The 23,591-nt window shown below is 30.7% G+C and overlaps 1 protein-coding gene across 5 annotated transcripts in view; it reads left to right on the top strand.

The window, feature by feature from the left end:
* LOC126826459 (TSC22 domain family protein 1) overlaps nt 1–23,225 on the top strand; it is a 67,888-nt gene extending 44,663 nt beyond the window's left edge. For 4 of the 5 annotated variants that reach the window (XM_050555580.1, XM_056099549.1, XM_056099546.1 and 1 more), the window contains exons 2-3: nt 12,938–12,983; nt 20,263–23,225. In XM_050555580.1, coding sequence (XP_050411537.1) covers nt 12,938–12,983; nt 20,263–20,454 — 238 coding nt within the window. In that variant the 3' untranslated portion in view covers nt 20,455–23,225. Of the gene's footprint in view, nt 1–10,113; nt 10,274–12,937; nt 12,984–20,262 lie in introns of those variants that run through there. The other variant, XM_056099548.1, reaches the window with a different exon arrangement.
* Nucleotides 23,226–23,591: the final 366 nt, after the last annotated feature.

Genomic DNA, 23,591 nt, shown 5'->3' with positions numbered 1-23,591 from the left:
TATGAGTGGAAATTTACTGTTAACATATGGTATTTTTAGTTCACCTTGAAACTAATAAAGACATTAATCGCACAGGTTGTACTTTTAATTTATTCCATCTGACAAAAATTAGAACATTAATATCCAGTCCTATTTATTTACTATTCAAATTAGAATACATTGCATAAATCAAACCTGAAAAGGCTATTGTTGGGTCAGTAAAATTAGAATAATGAATTAATTATTGTATTCTAGAATTTTGTTTTTGTGTCAAGTTCAGTCAGAGGATACCTTTTGCTTGTATTTTTAAAGGAGATAGTACTGTTTCTACATTCTAACAAAATATAGATGATCACATTGACTAGGATTAATATAGCAAAATTCAAGATGCCCTTATTCAAATGCTATCCTTAATTAAGTAATGCATTAGTGATGAAGTCAGTACTACCAGATCTGTCAGTATGGTTGTCACCAAGGTATAAAATAGGATCTTTTCAGAAAATCAGTTGATTTGTTTTATTTTATAAATGTTTGGGTTCTGCTATTAGCATAATGAAAGTTGTCTTTAACTGTGGCATCTGAATGGATGTACTCATATGAATATGATTGTCACAAAATGACAATAGCAGTGAGGACAAGACTTTTAAGTTTTACCTTACTATTGTCAAAAATTCATTGAAAAATAAGACAATAAGTTTCATAGATGCAGATGCCTGAATCCAAAAATATTTGTATATTGATTAAATAATTGATCCAATTTAATTAATGTGATAATTAATTAATTTGCTGTGTTATTTATAGGTTTGTTAGTTGTTTAGTTGTCTACCGGTAAATGACTCTAAGTTTATCAGCCCTGCTTACAATACTAGCTTCTTGTTTTAATAGTGGTGCTTCTGAATGTCAAGGTTAGAGGTTAATCATGGGCAGTGTCCTATTTGGAACAGATAACTTCTGGTTTTGCGTACATCTAATGTATCTGCATGTGAAAAAACAGTGATTGGTTAGACTGTTATAGATTATTATAGGTACAACACATGGTTGTGTGTCCTTGAATCTATCTACTGATCTTGGTGTCCTGATATGACATGTAAGTAAATGTCATAAAGCTATTGCAGTAATCTTGAACTTTTGACCCAAGTGAGCAAAGGTTACACATACATGTAAACATATACTGGGTTTTTACTAATGATGTTAAATTACATGTATTTGATTATCAGTCCAACTTAAATAGGTCTCTTTCTGCCTATATCGTTAGAATTAACAGAATCAACATACTTACTACCTTTCAATTTGTCCAGAAGAATTTGATCATGATTCCAAATACTGTCCGGTGTAGTGGCTGCAATGCTAATATAAGTAAAGTGTTGGCTAGTCGTTCAGATGAAACAAAAAACCTAGGTGTACTAAGGTCTACTGTGCATTTATACCCATATAAACAACTAGTGACCCGGTAGCCTACCAATTAGTGCAATGCAGGGAATCATGTTAGGGGAAAGCACTTTGCATAAAATTGGCATCCCCAAATTGAATTTTAAACAGGGTAAACCGTAACCAAAGCGTATTGGGCATGCTACATTCACACCTGATTGTATGTTCCTTCTAATGGATTAGGCCATCTAATGTAACCCGAAAACTAATCCCTTAAGAGCTAGAAAAATTAATTATAGACTGAAAATGGTTGGAAAGCACATGATAAATAAAAACAAAAAGAAAACCATAAATGTCAACCGTAAGTTTTACAGCTGGAAGTTTGTCATTGACGAACCCTTTGTCTATCTAAGTGACAGTATTTTAAATTTGAATTTGAATACAGTGTCTCCATTCATAGCTAGATATCATGTTTTTGGCAATAACTATATTATATTTGAATATATTTTCCAATCGCGTATATATATTTAGTCTCATGATCATTTTTTTCACGACAAAAAAATTGAAACATTTTGATTGCAATTTGTTTTTGCATTAGAGCTGAAGGCAATCGGCACACAGTTAAACATTATTATATTAATAAGATTTTTATCAAAATATTTCAGAATTTATTTTACAGTTCTTTTCTTGTTTCTTAATGTAAAATGGGCTTTACCATGTGATTTTATCAGTTTACAAGTAATAGTGTACTTTCTTCAGATGTTTTAGTAGTTAATTGAAATAGGTAGTTGTAAAGATAACCATGTTGTTCAAGCTTTTTAGAAGATATTTCTCCTTCATGTTCGATATCTAAACATTTCAAACATTGGTTGACAACCTTTTCTTGACATATTATGTCTGGGAAAAAATTAAGCTATGACGTCTTTAGGTCCAGTAACTGTGTTATCTTTTCAAAGTAAATCTGTTTATTGGTGAATCATGAGTGAATAAGACCTATGTCAATGTTTTGATGTACAGTGTATTTTAATGAAATGGATAATTAGTTTATCTAATACGCTAATCAATCCATTAATCACAAATATATTGTTTACACCTCTCAAACTCTTTTCTCCTGAGTCAACATTTGGCAGCAAATCGGTCTCTTTTTTTCACACATCTGATTGATTTTCCTACTCTCTAATTCCTCTCGCAATATGGTAGCATGATTTATTAAATTGTTATTGCTCCATTTTCCATTTCAATAACTTTGCGTATGTACTCTTCTGGACATTGATTTTATATTTCTAAACTAGACGCCTGTCTGACGATTAATAAACAGAAATATTTAAATAGTTAGAATTTAATATAGAAATTGACAGGAATGACGCCATCTCGAGACCATGATTTATGCATTTTTGAGAACTCTGTATTCTAGAATTGCTTCATAACTTCATTTCACTAAGAAATATTTCTTGATCAAATGGATTTAAATAGAAATTAACAGACCAAAAATCTTACGATTGCTTAACAGAAATGGAAATTAAAATATAATTGGACACTAAATTTTTTCTATTCAAAGGAAATGTCTTATACTGCCAAGATGGCTGCGATTGCAAAATTTTTCCCAGTATGGCCTTGGTTATGTTTACCATTTCTGGATGAAAAATTCCAAGTTTGTTGAAGATAAAAATCTAATGTAGATATAATTATAGACAGTTGAGGTAATTATTAAAACTGTCAGTTAAAAGTAAGTGTGTCAATGGCAACATCAATCAATTTTATTGCCATATGATTGAAAAGACAACACACAATGGGTGTTACCAAGAAATTAATCATGAACTCTTGGATAAAATCAGGAACATTCCCAGAACCTTAGACTTGGCATTAAAAGAAAAGGAATTGTTTAGATTCAAGAACTGGCATTACTAAGTGGAAATTTGAAGAAGCTAGACGCTAGAGTGATGTAGATGCAAAAGTCTGATTAGAAAAAAAGTTGGCAACCTTATTACATTAGAGCACTCTTCTTAAGATAAATAATAAGCTTAGATAACAAGTAGTTATAATTAAGACGAATGATAAATTACCACCTGTAACTAGTGTAACAGGTAAAAAAAATGTTTGCAGAATCTACATCAGTCTTGCTCTTTTAAACGTAAATAAGACATTGTTAGCTTTCTTTTTATAATAATAAGCCATATTATGATTAGAATTCGAGATATCAAATTTTAAGAAAAAGGATATGATTTTTTACTTGCACTTCATACAAATAAGTGAGCGTTGATATCAGGCATACCCTGCTCATGCTTGATCTCCTGTCACTGTTCATGGCTTTAAATTGTTAGCAATGCAAATTTCTTAAATTTGTGAAGTGGTATACTATAAGGTGCTCTGTAAGTTGTAACAGTATACCCTACAGGTGCCCATGGAACACATGTGACTAATTTACAAGTACCCTTACTATATGGGCTAATCCACTTTGATTTAAATTATTGAATTGAATCATCTAGTGCCAATTTTTGTATTAAAAGATTAAATTGAAGTCAAGTTGTTTACTACTTTTAGTTTCATTTTTGTACGTCCACATTTTCATGTGGACATATATTGTGGTCGCCCATGTCCATCCATCAGTCAGTCTGTCCACAATTTGTTTGTGAACACTCTACAGGTCACAATTCTTATCACTTTTTGACGAAACTTGAAATATAGGTTTATCTCCAAAAGCTCTTGGGTCTTTCAATATTGGCATGTATTGGATCGAAACTTCATGGATTATGGTCCCTGACTTACGAAAAATCACAATTTTAGCTCTTGTGGACACTCTAGAGGACCCAATTTTGATCCAATTTAGATGAAACTTGAAATGTATGTTTATAACCCAAAGATCTCGGTCCTTTTGATATTCGCGCATATATCAGACAGCAACTTCCTCGATTATGGCCCCTGATTGTACGAAAAATCAGAAACACACAGTCATCAGTTGTAACCTATTGAACAAATTCAGTCCCACAAAACAATAATCCAATTAAACTCTACTTACCAGACCAGTAGAGTCACCAGGGTTGTTTCAGTATAGAAGTACAGTAAATTATGAACTAAAACTTGTTTGCGATATGAGTACTGTCAGTCAAGATTTTAAACCACCAGCTTCTTACTACAAGTACTAACAAAAGACTTTGAAAATAACTGTGAAATGTCATCATTAAAAAAAATCCATGACATTAACATGATTATGAATGGGTGTTCAGTTCTGATATCTGTATCTGTTGTTAAATGTACTACTCATTGGAGGTGTTCACACTGCTAACAATGGGCTGATGACCTTTTCTTGAAGTTGTCTTCTGTTTTTGAAAGCCATATCTTAAACTATTGCTTCAGTTAGCAAAAAATATGTGTAGCTGACAAGCCAGGTGTTCATTGGAGGTGTTCACACTGCTAACAATGGGCTGATGAACTTTTCCTGATGTTGTCGTCTGTTTTTGATAGCCAGATCTTAAACTATTGCTTCAGTTAGCTATAAATATGTGTAGATGACAAGCCAGGTACAACTTCTTATTTGAGGAGTTCACAGCCAACAAATTGTTGTTGTACAAGCACTCTTGTCAGACAGTACATTAAGTTTCAGTATTTGATGTTTGACTTCTATAAAGTAAGTTTATGAATTATTATTTAATAGAAATCAGAATTTTGTGGAATTTGATTGATTAGGGTGTATTTTTGGAATGTAAGATCAATATGATTTGTTTGACAGATTTTCTCTCTTTGTCATATGAGATGTCATCAATATCTTATTAATGCTGATTGTCATCCAAAAATAGACCAATCTGGTTATTTTTATATATAGAATCTATATTTAGAGACATAATTGACTGTTATAAACATTTGTGCAAATCAAGGTTAGTTGACATGTTGAGGAAAGATATTGAACACCAATAGAACAGTTGATAGTTGAAAGAAAAATGTAATAAAAATGATCAAACTCTCCAAAAATAATGTGGGTTTTTTATTATTTTATTATTTTGGCTGAAAGATATCATTTTCTATCTAATTTGTGTACTGCTTTTGTGTAGTAGGACAATTATAAATTACTAATAAATAAGTTAATTATTACAGAACTTACTTGTAACTTGCAGTTTCTGTAGTGGTTAGAAATTTTGTTATATTGTGAACAAGAAGTATTGACGGTAGAATGTGAGCCGTGAGGTTATTTTGCAGATATTCTTCTTATATTTAAAGATTTTATTTAGATAATCAATTGAAATCAATTTTGATGGTGACTCTATTGGAATTTTAATCAATAAAGATATTTCACTCAATTGATTTTAAAACAAAAAGTAAGATTATAGATTGGTTGTTTCTTAATGGTGCTTGATGTGAAATTAAATTCCAGATCAGTTTTTGTTGCGAATTCAAAAGAGTTAATACAGAAAAAATTAAATGGTAGCTAGAAAAGGGAAATCCCAATTTCAGTACAAAAAGATGAATATTTTTGTCTGGTAAGAGACAGATTTAGAATGATGGTTAAATCTCTTTATTACTCCTTGAATATTAGCATCTGCATGACTGTATGCCAAAAATACAATCTTGGGGTATTTTGTATTGGTCAATAAATCCTTTTAACTCAGCTCAACAAAATATACTTGTATATATAATATATGGATGAATATATTTTTAAAAAAAAAAGAAAAAAAAGTAATAAATGCACAAGATAGAAACACTTTGCCAAGATGCATTATGCTAAATCTGCCCATTGCTGATCTTTATTGGGGCTTTAAATGTATAAACTATTATTTAGACATTTATTTACATGACAAGCCTATATCAACTCTCTAGAACATTGGATCGCCAAGATTTAAATGGATTTGAAAATAAGCAAGATTTAAAAATTGAACAATAAAATGGATAATCAAGACTTAATCTCGATTGTCAAGTACTGTAGTTAAAATCTGCACTACATCATGCCAAAACTTCAAACACTTATAAATTCGCTCAGAATAAAGTAATTAGAATGAAATTTTCAAAATATTAATTTTTAATGATCTATTTTTGAACTATAGATGGTCAGCTCTTTATCTAAATCTTACATAATGCATCTTTAAAAGTCTCTTAGATACTGTACATGGTACTTACCAACTCGCTACAGTCTAGTGCTGATGCAAGGGATGGTCGAGGGGAGGGACAGCCCAAATAAGTATTTATAGTTTGTATAGTAACAAAACATGTGAAAACAATGGTTATACAAATCTGCAGACAAAACCTATTATGATGAACAGAACAGGAGTATAGGTGTTAAAAAAACAATATCTGTATATTTAACTAAATACTTTTCTTCTCATAAATGACTTGAAATGCCAAGATGTTTGGTACTTAATGGGTAGCAGGTGTAATTTCCTATGGACATCATGACGTATGCTGTTAGCGTCATGTTCCTGGGATTGGTACCTATTCAGTACATGATTCAGACTTTGTTACCCTGATATTGTTTATAATAACTTATGTCTACATCATGTCTACTTTTAACAATAACAACAATAGCTAATGATGTCATATTGTTATTTACCTTAAAAGGTAATTGATTCAATCATTGTTTTCACTACGTCATCATGGTCTTCTTGTTATGGTTTTAATAAAGTTGATATTTGTAACAAAGAGAAACATTTTTACTGTGAGATCATAATTTGGGCATAATGCCAATATGCAGTGTATTTAAAGGCCCAGTATACCAGAATTTTTTGATTTCCAGACTATACACCGTTAATAGAAGACTTAGTCTTTTCAAAAAGCATGCCAGTACAAATATTATTAACATTGATCCATCTTAATGTGATATGGCCATCTGATGTTTGCCTTACTTTCTACTTCTTTCTTGTAATTGTTTGTTGACATTGAATGATAACTAATGTCACTGTCAATACTGTATCTAGCCTGTGTGGGTGGTACACTACTCCAGAGAAGTAAAATATTGCCTAGTCAACCAGGTTGCGTACATGTAAAAAAAAAGCCTTGACAGGTTGAATTCAATGAAGAGTTGACCAAAAAACCACGATCTAGAAATCTGATATAAAAAAAGTAGAATACAGTATTACCATTCAGTGCCAGAGCCAATTTTCTGTGTAAACCATTTGGGCCTAATTGAATTACTGCCATTTCTGGCACTATATAAATGAGTTCTAGTTAAACAGAAATACTCTTGATGGAAAGTTTTTACTAATTTTTTAGAAACAACTGTCCATATAATTATATAAAGATTCTTATTCCGATTCCGGTTTGCTGACCTACATGTAGAACTATGGTTCTGTACTTAATAATTAATCTATGTACAATTATTATTACACATGTCGGTCACAAGGTATAAAAGACAATAAAACTTGACCTAGTATAAATCTAGACATTAAAATTTAATTACACCTACATCCTGAAATGAATAAAACATAAGCCAAACTTTCATTAGTGACAGTTGAAGAAATATATTATTATGTAGATAAGAAAGATATTAATAAGTGTAGAAATTTGTTTTTATAACCTGAGTTCTCCATAGATTAACCGGCATATGAATAATAGAACTGGCATCCAGCCATATAGAACAGTATAGGAAATAGATTAAGGTATTTAAAGAGTTATTAAGGTACCTATAAATCAGGATTATCAGGCCTACTTGACCTGTACGAATGTATAATTCAAATAATTGTATAATATGAATTACATCAAAGTTCAAAGTTTCATGTCCTACTTTCTGCTGTACATGTGTCCTTCAAACATAATTATTCCTTACATTTTCATGTGGTCGTATATTGTCGCCGCCCCCGTCCGGCAGTCTGGCGTTGTGGACGCTCTAGGGGCTAAAGTTAATACCCGATTGACTTCAAATTTATAAACAGTGTTTAAGGTCATGAGTCGAAGAAGTCTATTTTAACAATTTCCGATAATTACTGATCATACTGTTTGAATGGCATTTAGTAATTGAGCACATTAAAAAATAAACACAAAGTTATATGGATAACAATTACTATATTTCTATTCAAGCTACTGATCACTTTGAAAAATCTTGTGGATGCTTTTTAGAGACCATAATTATCATCTGATTGATTTTATATTTATACACCATGTTTACACCTATATATATGCTTTTCGATACACAGGGTGTAAGGTCTTGCAACGAACAAGAACATATATATAGATTTTCAGTGATTTTTAATAACTTGAAGATCTAAATCCATGATGTTTTGTATAGTAAACGTTAGCATGACCCATGGGTCAAACAAATTCTAATAATTTTCTGATAATTATTTAATGAGTTGTTATTCAGATTTTAGTGTATTGTAAATGTTTCATTACTGACAAAAGTAAAAATATGCGACAACTCTTGTTGACTGCCCAGACGATTTAGCTGTTGTGGGTGTATGTTTCGTTGCCTGGCAACCTATCTTTTAGATTTTTATTAGGATTCAAATTAGTGAAACGAAGAAGCTTATTGAAATTCAGCAATAATATTATACTGTTTAAAGATTTTGCCTTGTGGACTGGCTTAGATGCTGTCGGCATGTTTTGTTGCCTGGCAACTTATCTTTGTTTGAATTATAAAGATGATATAAAAATGATATTATGTAAGATGGTTAGCTTTATAAAGATAGAAAGAAGACATTACGATGCATTTCTTTCAGATTTATAAAATAATAGATTAATTCAATTTGTAAGGAAAAATTTGAATTTTTGGTGAAAACATTTAGCACAAACGTGATTTCCTTGTTCCTAGTTCCCTGTAGAGAAATGTTATTGATTCAAAACAAGAACTAGAGGCTGGTTAGAAACTGACAGGTCATATTGAACTCATTGTTAAATTTTAATGAATGTGAACACAAAAAACCTCTTTTCTATTCTATTTATTACTGATGGTATTGTTGAATATTTTGAGGATTCCCATTGGGTATATAATTTTTTATATTAATTTATTGGAATAAGAATAATATAAATATACAATAGGGATTCTGGAAAATGAAAGCATGCTCTAAATAAAAAGATATTATTATTATTAAAATAATAAAAGATCCAGTTCTGTTCATTTGATCTTGAAATTTTGTATTATATAAATTTTCTCAATTGAATGGTATGTCATTTTCACTTATTATAATATGGTTCTAGACAAAATGGGGAGACAGAATGCCTACTAGGAATTGGTTTTTTTTTTGTGTGAACAAAGGCCTGACATATTAACAAAATTTAAAATGGAAAAGTACATCAAAAATTTGATAAGAAATGTGAACTGTTCAGCCAAGAAGTGGTATCAGATATTCTAGAAAGATTAAGAATACCTTTATCAACTTATAATGATTCAAAGTTTGAAGCACTAATTTACTATGGACTAATTAAAATGTATTTATTTAAATGATTATAGTTATTAAAAACAATTTATAATGAATATAATATTAATAACTGAATTATATTGAATTATTTTTTATTTTATAATAAATATATTTACAGTTGTTTTATTTTATAATAAATATAATTATTCAATACTATTTCATTCTATATTAAATACATTGAATATTTTTTGTATAGTACGATTTACTTACAAGTCACACCATAAAGTATTTCCTGCAAACAGCAGTGAATAGATGAGTCATGTCAGATTATAAACAAACGCTGACATGCTTGCATCACAAACTCCACCCAGTTTTTGCGGAGGCTTCGTTTGAATTTGACGCCCTGTAGCCTCAAAGGCTTGCTATACTTTCTTTATTTAATCGACCTTGCCCTTGAGAATGGAGTCCCAGGTTGTGTTCTAAATATAGCTTGGTGGTATTAAAGCTAGAGAATGATATAGTGGTGTGTTATTTACTGTTAGTAGGGCCACTAGTCAACAGCTATTCAAATTCTCTCTTATAAACATGGCTTGTAGTGTCATCTCATTATACAATCAATTAACTGTAGGATTTGGTTATGAACATTGCAGGTTAGTTGTTTCTCTTTAAAAAAAAATATTCAGTATATATGATCTCTTTGTTACTAATACTATCGGTATACCTGCGTTATTGATAAATGATATTTTAATATTTGCCCGGTTTATTAACATACTTTAATATTTATTGTGTGTACAGTATCCCATTACTACTACATATAGAATGAAATATTCATATCAATTGTAGATTTCACCATAGTGATATAATGAACAAATTAATCATGTTTGACATCTATTATTAGTTTAATTAATATTTTTTCATGTGTGTGTATTTTATGTACAGTATAACATGTGATTTAGGGTTTACTACTATCATTTTGTGGAATATACATGTACCATCAGGAATAATGAAGGGTTAAATAATGGCAGGAACTAGAAGAACAAGGTTTGTTCACTTGTGTAATGAATACTGACATCATAGTGCTCTCTATCAGGATGTTTGATGCTGTTAGGTTTGATATTCATCTGATTTGATTGAGGTTGCGTGAATTTTAAAATGCTGTCTTTAGTACTGACCCAGTTTAGGTTAGTTTGGTGCAATATATAGCCTGGTTGGCGCTGATGGTGCCATAAAACAACATTTCATTCATTCATTCCACTAATTTAGTATACTAGTCGGAATGGAAATTTGCTTTGTTATTTTTTTTATTTATTCCAGGCCTGCTTTACTAATCGGTGTATTTTTTAAGTTTGATAATACTAAACTTAGGTCATCAAATTTTACATCGTTATCTATAACCTCTATAATCAAGTTTATCCAGATTAGATAAAGAAATTCATAATATTTTGAACAAATAGATAAAATGTTTTTGTTTTGTCTGATGTGATGGATAAATTTATTCTGTGTGCATTCTATGTAATTAGATAAGAAACCTCATATACAAATGATTAATGATGTAATTTTCTTTGAAGAAATGTCTAATATAGTATTCCTGTTATTGCTGTCTGGTTGCAAATAATTATTGATATAATATTTCTCTAACTACCGTTATTGAAAATGTCCAGGATAGACAATTTATTAAATTCGTTCAGGGATTTCTCACTTTAATTGATCTGTGTCATAATTTGAACAAATTCAGCAAAATAATATTTGAATAACCATTGCCATTCAGTGCATAATACATTTGAAACTTGAAAGCAATAAGATTCTAGGAAATAAATTGTAGTACATGTACTGGTAATCTAGATTTCATAGTAATGTAATACCGGTAGTAAATAATAGATTTCTACAATACATAGAGGAAAGTTTTCAGTTTCTACTTGGAAATCGATCCACCCAAAATATTTGTCATACTCTAATCAAATCATGGGAAAATTATCCATAAAAATGGCATACTAATAGCAAGAATACATCCTGTATAGAAAGAGAGAACTTTTTTGCATAAAAAAACCTTACAAGATGTAGATGAATAAAAAAAACATATACCCATGTACTTATAGGGCAATAAGTTATTTTAGTACATGTACATCAATATTCAAATACATGTAGGTAAATCTCATCCTAAAATTACTCATCAGAATATCATTGGCTAAGAAAAAAAAATGTACTGTTTGACCGCTGGCAGCTAGTTAACTCTTATAAATCAATAGGTCGTTCTAACTGAACTACTCAGTTGAGTTGAGGTTAAGCAGCATATGTTTTCGGAGAAGGCAACCATCTTTGTGGCTTGATGTTATTGTTTATAATATTATTCTTGGGTACTTCATTCATTATTTATATGGATTAGATTTAACTGATCAATACTGTTTTATAGAATAAATAGGAGGACTGTTGAAATTTTCAGTGCTGATAGTCTGTGTCTGTAGTGTTAATCTAAACCTGGGTCACTTTTGTTTACATGTGGCTTGATGTCAGTGAACTTTTGACCGTGTGAACTTGTTGAAACTGGATAGTGCAGTGGTTAGTTTGTGGTTATATTTCTTACTAAGTCTAGAAAAATCAGGTTTTTATTATGGTTATAGAACTGACGTGTAAACAATATTTTTTAATCAATCTGTTTTTATACATGTAAATAGCAGATTGCTTCAGAATATATGTGTTGTTATTATTGCTAACGTAAATATCTTCGTTATTTTCTTGGCGTTGAGATACCATAGGTGGGTGGCAGAGTGATCTAGCCAATGCTTCAATCTCTCACTTTTACACGACAAAAAGAGTAATGTCGCCTATCTTACCTCAAGAAATTTCCCCGGTTCTCCCACTGTCCCAGAGCCCTGCACACAGGCAAATAGCCGTGGTATAGATTTGCTTGTACCATATTTTAGTCAAAATGACCAAGTTAGTCTGAACTATTTAAAAAAAACTCACTAAGTCTGGTACATAACACAGTCATCAGTCTGAACGGTAGCCTTTCCGGATAGATGTTAGATCTTACGTAAATCAGAAGCCTAAAGATGAAAAGAAATAATGATATTTCATTGATGTTTCAATAAAATTCAAGATTGATTGGTCATGTAGGTCAGCTATATTATTCCAGCTACATAAACATGATTATTAGTCTCAAACTTTTTTTTGCAGGAATAATTCATTTAATGATTTATTTAAACAGCTGTCCAATGACGATCCTCCTACTATAAGTTATTGACCATATTTGTCATATAGTTTTTTTTATGGCATCTATAATAACATAACTTATGTTTCTTGTTTATATTTTTCAGTGGGACAAGTGCAGTAGCCATTGACAACAAAATAGAACAAGCTATGGTATGTATTATGATTACTGATTGCCCTATTGTGATTAATCATTAATAACTCCACCCTACTCTTTATAAAAGATCGCATACAATTATAGTTACACAATGCAAATAAAATTGTGTTTGCCTGATTTAGTCACACGCAATAGCTTTAAAAAATTGCCGCAGAATTGTTTTATTTAGGTTAAGCATGGATTAAGCAAAAAAACTTAAGTTTCTAAAAATACATTATATACATGTATTTAACCTGGGTTGTTGGACTGAGTTTTAAATTGAATTAATTATTCCAACCGTGTGTACACACACACTTCACTTGCACAAAGTAAATTAGACATATGTCAAACACAAAAACCCATTTAATGTATCTCATTTATTCACATCACACATAAAGAAATTTGATTTATATTTATACGCCCACATTGAAATGTGGTTGTATATTGTCGTCGGTCTGGCGTCCACAATTGCTTGTGGACGCTCTAGAGGCTAAAGTTAATATCTGATTGACTTTAAATTTATACACAGTGTTTGAGGTCATGAGACGAAGAAGCCTATTGATTTTCAGGGATTTCCGATAATTACTGCCAGAGTTATGGCCCTTGATTATTTCAAAATATCTTGTGGATGCTCTAGAGGCTAAAGTTATCATCCGATTGACTTCAGATTGATACACAGAGTTTAAGGTCTTGAGATGAACAAGTATATTTATTTTCAATGAATTTTGATAACTTGAACAGCTAAATCCATGATAATAAATGTTCCGTATACTAAACGTTAGATGGGGCAGAACTTTATAAAACCAAACAAATTCTAATGATTTTCTGATAGTTACCTAATGAGTTGTTACTCTTAATCAGATTTTAGTGTATTATAAATCTTTTCATTACCGAAAGAAAGTAAAAATATGCGACAACCCTTGTTGACTGCCCGGACAATTTAGCTGCCGTGGGCATATGTTTTGTTGCCTGGCAACTTATCTTTTAGTTTTACAAAAATACATGTAGATGTGTAGTAGACTTAGGATTTGAACAATGTATAAATCTGAATTCTGCGATCTATCACCAAATAGAAACAGATTTTAGGAATAAAAACGACAAGTAATTTTCACAAACCCCCCAAATAATGGGTGTGTTACAAAGAATGTGTGTGGTGGGGTGGATGGCTGATTTTCTAACATGACTGTTTTATGCTGTCACATGGGTTTATGTGAGCTCGCCTGTCAGATTTTGTCTGAGTATTTTAGTTTTTTCCCCACTAACATGCTTGCTAACAAATTATTGAAATGACAATAAATCACATATTACTATAGTATTAGTCCCCAATTAATGATCCAGTTTGTGTCATTTGGATGTTAATCTCTCAGTGTAAGAATGACATTAAATGTTAATTGTCTTTGAGAGAAGAAAGGCTTGCATTATTTATGGGTTCAGTATGCCTGATATAATTTAACTGACATACTAATAGCACCGGTATGAACTTGAAAGATCATCTGAACATTTGTCATTTGACCCCGACGAACATCTCTATATTTAGACCATTGAAATTGAGGAAAATGTTTCCTTATTACATCATTATGATGTAGGTGTTGGGTTTTCCATCCATCCACTTATACATGTACTGTTGGTATTGAATCATAATGATAATAATACCATGTATTGTTTCCATGGTCTATATATAGACACAATAAACAATAGATAAACCTTATATATACAGACCTATATCAACTAAAACAATGGAGATGATGTGACTTATCTTCAAACAAATCCATTGTTTTAATACTTATATTGTCGCAAAGTAAAATATCCTGTGTGTTATTGCCTCATTGATAATAAATTTTAATAGCAGCAGCATTGATTCTGATGTTTTTCTTTGCTTGTGATTTATATTTGGATGGCGTTATTTGAAATTGAAAGGAGAAAATGATATTGATAATGCTGGATTGACGTCACAATGACGTCTGTATCAAATTATGTAGATTACTTGCAGTCTATAAAAGACATGATCTTAAAAATTTATGAGACTAAATTTAGCTTGTTCTGGATATAATGTTTACAAGAAATTAGACCAGGGTCTTTGTAGTTTATGATTTTAAATTATTATAAATTAATCTTGAAAAGATTTAATCAGTTATGACTCCTTAAATTTAATAATAATTATAAAACAAAATTGCTGACAGCAAATAATTAACAATTTGATTTTGTTAAGCAAAATTGACTAATACACTGGGCGTGCACTCACCCTCAACCCCCCACCCCTCCATAATACCTGCAAATTATTCACGAATTACATGTAGATATGTTACTAGAAATTTGGACCTAGTTATTCTAAGATTAGAATTAATAAACAGTCATTTTTTGGGTGTCAATTGATTCACGGACAGTTATAGATTTTCTTATGTCATTTTGAGGTTATCTAGAAAATTATATGATGGTTATAAATATTATGTACTCGTCTGGCCAAAGTTATCGACTTATTTTCAAATATTATATTAGTCGTCTAGATAGACAATATTAGTGATTTGGGGACCTCAGTAAGTGTCCAGTAGTACTGATTTTAGAAACTTGATTGACATTTTTACCTTTAAGCACCATTTTGATTAAATTATTCATAGGAAAATGTCATCCTTGTCTAAGGAGAATATTTCACGCTAGGTAGATAAAATATTAATTTATTAACATCCTGAAATCACACCCAGAAAGGAGATTTACATATGATATATCGATGACAGTATGTCATACACCTGTAATAAAATATGTCAATTTGGCGTCTTTTTATCTCAACCAATCCTTTACATTCATTTACATACAACAATACCAGTGGCTATAGTACATATTACCATATTAGGTTTGTTTACAGGTAAAGTTGGCCCGACCTCCTCGTACTCATAAGGTATGAATTCAAGTACTGTTATGAATAGAATCAAGATCAAAGACTTAGCAGACTATTAAGTTTTATAATAGAAAATGACTCATAAATATTGCCCAACTGTTTTCAGCTTGGTATGGTAACAAACAAGCATTTGGTAGTCAATAAGTTATTTGTTTGAATCTTGGCGTGGACTGTATAGAACCTACCTGTTTTCTTAGCCCAAGTTCTCACTTCATCCTACTAGATTTAAATAAAAAGAGTATGTGTACTGCTTGGATAAAATAATAAACCAAAATCATCCCATTAACCCATTGGCATGTAGTCAAGGACCATTTAAAGATTGAATATAAAAGTAAATGAAAAAGGCACTGCCCTACCAAAATTCTACTTTATCACACTGCACATACAGTAAATGATATGTTACTCTTAAAATGGCCGAGAACCAGTTTTGTTAAACCCCTTTCTCAGTATTTACTTCTTGGTAGAATTTCTAACATTCTAATTATTGCTGTATTTTACCTGGAGTACTGACAGGTGTGAATACATAAAAACAGCTTATATACTGCGGTAAACAACTTCTTGAGATTTAATTTCTGAATCAAGTTCATAAATTTTCTCCCATTGCATTTATTTAAAGAGATGATGAGATTAATAGAAAATTAGATTAAGATCAAATTTCGTAATTTCAACTTTCATTACTTTTTATATGAAATAAATTGCCATTGAGAAACGATAATATAATATAATATAATATGTGTTATATTTAGAAAACTGATAGAGGATATTTCAAGTTTGCTCTTTACTTGTCAGAGGTGGGGTCTGCATGACTGACAAGGAAGTGTGTCTAGCCACTGGAATGGGTCATATTATATGTAATATCACATAATATATTGATCAAAAGATTGCTTAGTGTTGAAATTATATTTCAAATAAAACAATAATATAAATTGAAACTGTTATCATTAGAACATATTTTGTCTACAAATGTAGAATGTTGTAATAAATAATAACAAAACAGAATTTTGTAATTAAATATCTGGTAAATTATTACCATTTATAGTGTGTTGATTAATTATTCCACTTTCTATTAGAGAAAATAATGAATGAGTTATACATATAAATTATATTGTAAAAGAAGAATTTTATTTGATTTTAGAAATCATATTCTGTTGTAATGATATTTCTCAGCCAAATAGAAAATCTATCAGAATAGGGCAGACAGCATTTTGTTTACATTAGTATTGAAAATATGTCATTGACACAACCCAGTATCGCCATGAATTAGATTTACAAATCCTTCATTGATTGGTCAGAATATCTTGTTGATTAGCTTTTGTCAATTCTTCAGTTCTACCCCAAAAACATAGACTAATCAATGCAGTGTTAATTGACTGGTAGCTAAGGCGGAGGGATATCAATACACATGTAGAGAGTAAACTGGTCATCGTTAAATGTGGGTGTGTGTTGGTAAGACTCGTGAATGTCGCTGCATTGTTTAGGTTTTATGTCAGTATCCTGGTTGATATTGTTATTTTATGGAGAGCTAGTTGGCATGTTTCAATTCTAGGAACTCTGAGAAACATTTTAATGAAAATGGTGAGTAAGAGAGCAAGTTCGGAATTTTGAAATATAATACTTGTTGGGTGAGGTAGAAATTAATAACATTTATAAAGACCCATGGAAGTATCTTAAAGGAGTTTCTATTATTTATAGTTTAATGGCTAGACCTTTTTGATTCAATTTTATAGGATTTTATATTTTGATATGTTTTGTGGGATCACAATCTGTCTTTGTTCAAATATTTTACATCTAGTCTGGACATATAACCGATTTTGTGTTCCACAGTCCACACAGTTAGCCACAATTGTAATTTGTAAACCAGCTGACATTGACTTAATAATTCAAAACATGTATTATACATGTAAGTAATCGAAATAACACAATTATTTGGACTAAAATCAGACAGGTTTTATAGTTTCTTTAGGTACTACCCACTGAACTTTTTGTTTCGGAGAATATTTAGCAATGGCTGACCATCTTTTAATTCTTTAAAGTCAGTGAAATTCAAATTGTTCATATTTGTGGAAAAAGATTTGTCTGAGTTCCACAAGTCTGTGACATTCTTGGCACCCTCAGTCTTCAGCTCATATGCATACATTTCCTTATATAGCCTGTACACTGAGATATAATATTGATCTGTAGGTTATTATATGAGTTCATCAAGTTATTAATAGAAACCTACTCAAGTTATTGTAGCGATTAGTTGACAGTTTGTATAGAAGACTTCTGTTTGGCATGGACTCTACAACCATAGAATAATCGACAGCCAACAGGGAGAGATGATGTCAATTGCTGACATGTTATGAAATCTGTCAGTCACATTCATAAATGCCCAGAGGCACGATTCTCTCTGTCAGATCCAGCTAGAAATTTCCTGACTTTTTTTCCATTTCAAATTCAAACTGTAAGACTTGTGACTGTGATCAAAACAAGTGAATTTTCTAGTTAAAACTAGAATTCTCTCTGAGACTTTGGATTTGATTTAAAAAAAAAAAGCTTTAGAATGGGATATGCAATCCTATACAACTCCAATATTAGAATGTTTTATTTCACAAGTATTAAATAAATTCTATTAACATTGTCATTAATTATATGTTTAAACATTAAATTATTATGAACTTTTCTCATAATTAAGCCAATAGTTCAACTTTAATTGAATCAATTGACTGAGTTACCTTAATTAAAAAAGAGAAACAATAAATAAGTAGGGTAATTAATTTAATTGGAATTTCAGAATCTATTGTTTTCAATAATGATATTTTAGTAGTCATGGTCTTGAATCAATGGCTATGAACATTATCAGTTAATTACACTTCCTGTGGTAAAATGGTGTTTCTGATTAAGTTGTTTTGCCGTGGATATAATTCCCATGTCGACCTAGAGGTAGACAAAACTGTGATTCCCATGTCGACCTAGAGGTAGGCAAAACACAAAAACAGACTTTCTTCTCTAGAAAACTATCACTTCATTACAACTTGTAATGTCACAAAATATTATTTCTCTGATCTGAGATTGTTTGTATCATATAGATAGTTTAAATCCATAATAGCCAGTCTGGGAATAATGATTTTAGTTGTACCTGATATCAGGAACTAATCAACTTGTACCTAATGTTTTCATAAATAAAGGCAAAATGACTGGCACCAGAGGGACTGACAAAACCTGAATTTGTGATTGGACAATGTTGATCTGTGACAGGTAACCTTATTTCCAGGCTTGCTTAATAGAAGTAGGAAGTAAAAACAAAACTAAGGTTGTATGAACCAGTTACCTTTCTCTGCCAGAGAACCTTGTAGGTGTAGACCAATGCAAATTGCCCATAATTGCTTTCATGTGCGGCAATGATTAATGAGCAGATAATGCCCATATCACATGACCATAGCTTCCAGAATATAGTTTGCTTCCTGTGTTGTGAGAATCGCATTATATGTGTTTCTTCAGGCCATACAATGATTACTTAAATTATTTAAATGATTGCACTCAAATTTATCTTTAGTTAATCTTATTTTAAAAGCCAAGTACAAAAATATTAATATTTAATTCAACTTTCTGACAATGGCGATAAGAAAAAAAGGTTTTATTTCACTTTTCTCAAGAGATTTGTGGTGATCGTGTATTTTCATGGTAGTCGTACAACATGTTGATTTTGTCCCCCTGAGAGAAATAATCTATGTTTACTTGATGAAATCAAAACTGAAACTTTGCCAGATTTCAGAATGTCTACTAATGTAATGTAGATTAGAACCATAATAAAATTTGATTTATTTACTCCCGAGATTAAAAATACATTTAAAGTTGTTCATTTTATTCGTGTAGTTGTTCTTACAGGTTGCTGTAATTATCATCTTGTGTAAAATATTCACAAACTTTTTTCCCTCCAAAAGTGATGAAAGTTGTTTTTAAAAAAATTGTTTATGGTGATAGATTACAGACAGCTTCACAATAATTCTACAACTATTTCAGCAATAAAAAAAATAGTTTGGCCATGTCTAGAACACCTGTAAGGGGTAAATTAATTTCTGGCTTATGATTGGTTGATGTCAGACATGCGAGCATAGGAAAAGTTCTCTGACCATTCACTACCAAGGAATTAAGTTACTCGTTTACAGGTTTTCTAGAAATGACCAAATAATTTTTCATTTATTTTGTTCCGTAACCTCTAGTAATATGCATGTAGTTGGTCTAGGTTAATGCATATGACTCGTGTTGCAAATAAACACGGCTATGACACTAATTTAAGCCACATTCACTTTTCATCAAAAAAATCCCAGTCTTCGCCCCTGTACACACTCCCCTCTTGTAAGTGAAGAACAAGTATGAGTAGATATAGAGTATTAATGTAGTTATCTATTTGTGTTTTTCAGGATTTGGTTAAAAGTCATTTGATGTTTGCAGTTCGAGAGGAAGTAGAGGTTTTAAAGGAACAAATTAAAGAACTTGTAGAGAAAATAAGTCAGCTAGAGTATGAAAATAGTATTCTACGTGCTGCTGCCACACCTGAAACACTTGCAAAGCTTCAGCAACAAAAAGCATTACCGCCTTCATCATCTTCATAAATGACATGGTGCTTGTTAAACCATATGTTAAAAACATAATCATTATGGCTCCACCCATTTAGTGTTGAAAGTGTCACTCATAATGTCAGTTTCACCCATATATGGTCTGGATAAATCCATTCATCTATTTAGTATTAGCCATATATGCCATACAGGCTTGTATTAATGGAACCAAGGGGATGCCAGGAACAGAAGTGGAGAGAGAGGGTGTGGTTGCCTTAGCACCACACCCACAAAACTAACTCTCCAATCGAAACAAAAACAACATAATGTGATGGAATTTATATCTAGTCATGTGACTTGATTTTGATCAATGACTGTCAATGTTGTTTTGATCATTCAAATAAGTCACAATTTTGTTTATTTGATGGACTGTTCCAAACTTGCAATTTCTAGGCCATGTTGATGATAAGATACATGATAGTATTAAACCTCATCTGTGAATATACCATCTACTAGTCCATAATAATTAAGGATTTGTCAATAAATGTGTTTATTGGCTGATATTTGCAGCTAAATTGTCCTGTGACATTTGGCATTAAGATCATCAAATATGCATGAAATATTAGTATACATTTTTGATGATTTTTAAATTTAATTTTCAAGAATATCTTTTAGCCTAATACTGTTTTTAACAATAAATAGAAATTACCTTTCACTGTTCATGGAATTTTAGAATTTGTTGGTTCATGTGTACCATAAAAAAAAAATCACATTTTTAGAAAATGGGAATTAAAATGGCTAAGAAGAATTAAAAAGGCAAGAAGGCACTCAGAATTTTTAAATATAATTAAATTAGTATTCGGTCCATTATATATTACATGTATTTATGAAATAATGTTGGCTCTTCAAAATATTTTCTTTTTTTTTCAAATTACCGGGTTTAGTGTAACCAGTTAAATCTACTTAAAGATACCTTATCTTTTAGAATTTGTTATTAATAGCTAAAACATAGGATTTATGAATAGAAATGACAAAGGAGAGAGATTGATATCCACCATTTAAGAAGTTTTATTCTGGATCATATATATAAGTGATAAAAGCTTGTTATTAAACTGTTTAGCTCTTGATCTAAGGTACAAATTTATAACCAAACAATATATGGTTTTAATACATTTGCACTCTGAATCAGGAAATGTAATAACCCTGATATATCTTTAAGATCAAGATCTAAAAGATAATGTTGCCTTTAAGGTTATTTGAAATTTATAAATTATTTAGTTTAAAATTGATCAGCATTTAAAACAAATGGTATAATTCTCATATAATATGTATCTATATTTATTTTAAACATTAAACATTCATATCTATGTTAATGTATAGATAAATTACCTATGTACAGGATATATTATATATGTATACTGTGGTTGTGAAGTTTTAAGACTCTTCCCACCTTCCGCCCACTCAACTGATCACACAGCTAAAAATAAACACAACCCAGGAGAACAGCAGACAGGAGGCCTGCAATTTTTGGCAAAGTTTTAACCAACAACCTGCTAATATTCTCTTTCTAAGAAAATAGGTTAAATTTATTTGATCACTATATTTCTCCCAACTTTTTACCAAATGTGCCAAGTATCACCTCTTTTAGGTTAATTAATTAATTAATTAATTGATGAAGATGTAATATTTATTTTTTGTCAATTAAAGTTAGTATATATAATATTAAATAAATAAAAAGAGTGTCTATGGGTTGTTCCCTAAATGAAGTGCTATGTATGTAGGATAAGTATTATTATTATTTAGTCATTGTAATGTTTATATAATGTATATAATTATGTAATTATAAATTCTTGTATATAATCTATAACAAACCAGTGACAGTGAAAGTATTAAAGACTTTGTCTTTATTAATAAAAGATGAATTATTTTAATGAGTGGATATAAGATTATGTACATATGGCACACATTGCATTGCCCTATATTCGTATAATAAACTTCATAAATAATGTACACGTATAATGATTTGCATAATTTACTTATTCATTAACCTTATGAATATACATTTTAAAAAAAAAAGATGTAACAAAATTTTCTTAACTATTTTTTTTTTTTCATACTTAATTATATAAATTGATTATTTGAATGGTTTGCAATTGCCATAGCCTAAGTGATATTCTGTTGTGAGTGTGCAAAAGCCCATTTCTAATTTCCATATTTTTAAGGAACTATTTAAAGTGTGCTTATCTTTTGGGCTTTGATTTCATATAGGCATTTTATTTAAGAATTTCTTGTTTTCAAACTGTTTTCTTTTGGATACTTAAAATGTGTAAATTTGACAAGGGGGAAAATGTAGAAGACACACGAATATGACGTGATGAATGCTAACTCATGTTGAACACACATGAATGTGGCAGGACGAATGTAAAATTGTTATCTAGCCGTACAGTATGATTTTAATGATGTGTTTTTATTAATATGAGGAATCAAGTTATTTCTATCTAAAGCTTCAGTTAAGATATTAATTGTTTCTTGTTTGTTTATATATATATTATATATATGTATAATAATATGTGAGTCAAAGATTGTGTTCTTATTGAGGTATCTTAATATAACAGAGACTATTATGAATATAAAAAAGGCTGATTTTTCCCATCTATGTGATAAGTGAGTGTATGAGATATAAGTAAAAGAAAAAGCAATGTGAATAATGATTAATAAGTAAATCTGTGTATATATGTTTATTATGATATCTGCATTATTACAAGTTGTTAACAGTAATATTTGCTTCAAGTATTGCTAAATAAATAAAAATGAAGAAATTAAATATATTTATGATGTCTTGGTTGTCTTTATGGGGTGGTGGTTCCCCCTTGTCAGTGATGCAGGACGGGGGGCCTGACAAGGACAGCTGTCTAGTCCCTCGGTTGAGACGAATAAACAAGGTCCCGTGTATACATTGGAATGCACATAAAAGACCCCTTGGCAGTTAGAATTCAATATAAGAGTAGGCGATAGTGCTGCTGCCTGGGTAAAATTTCCCTCATAGCACACTGTATGGCGTATGCCCGTCTTCATTAGCCCAGCATAGGAAAAGAACAGTAGGACGTTAAACCCCATTTCATTTCATTTACTTTATGGGGTGAATATATAGTGATCTTACCTGATGTGATGTATGGGGGATTGTGGTGTGGTCT

The sequence above is a fragment of the Patella vulgata genome, chromosome 1 (genome assembly GCF_932274485.2).
Source record: "Patella vulgata chromosome 1, xgPatVulg1.2, whole genome shotgun sequence".
NCBI classification, from domain to species: domain Eukaryota; kingdom Metazoa; phylum Mollusca; class Gastropoda; family Patellidae; genus Patella; species Patella vulgata.
This window is presented reverse-complemented; position numbering and strand designations above follow the sequence as displayed.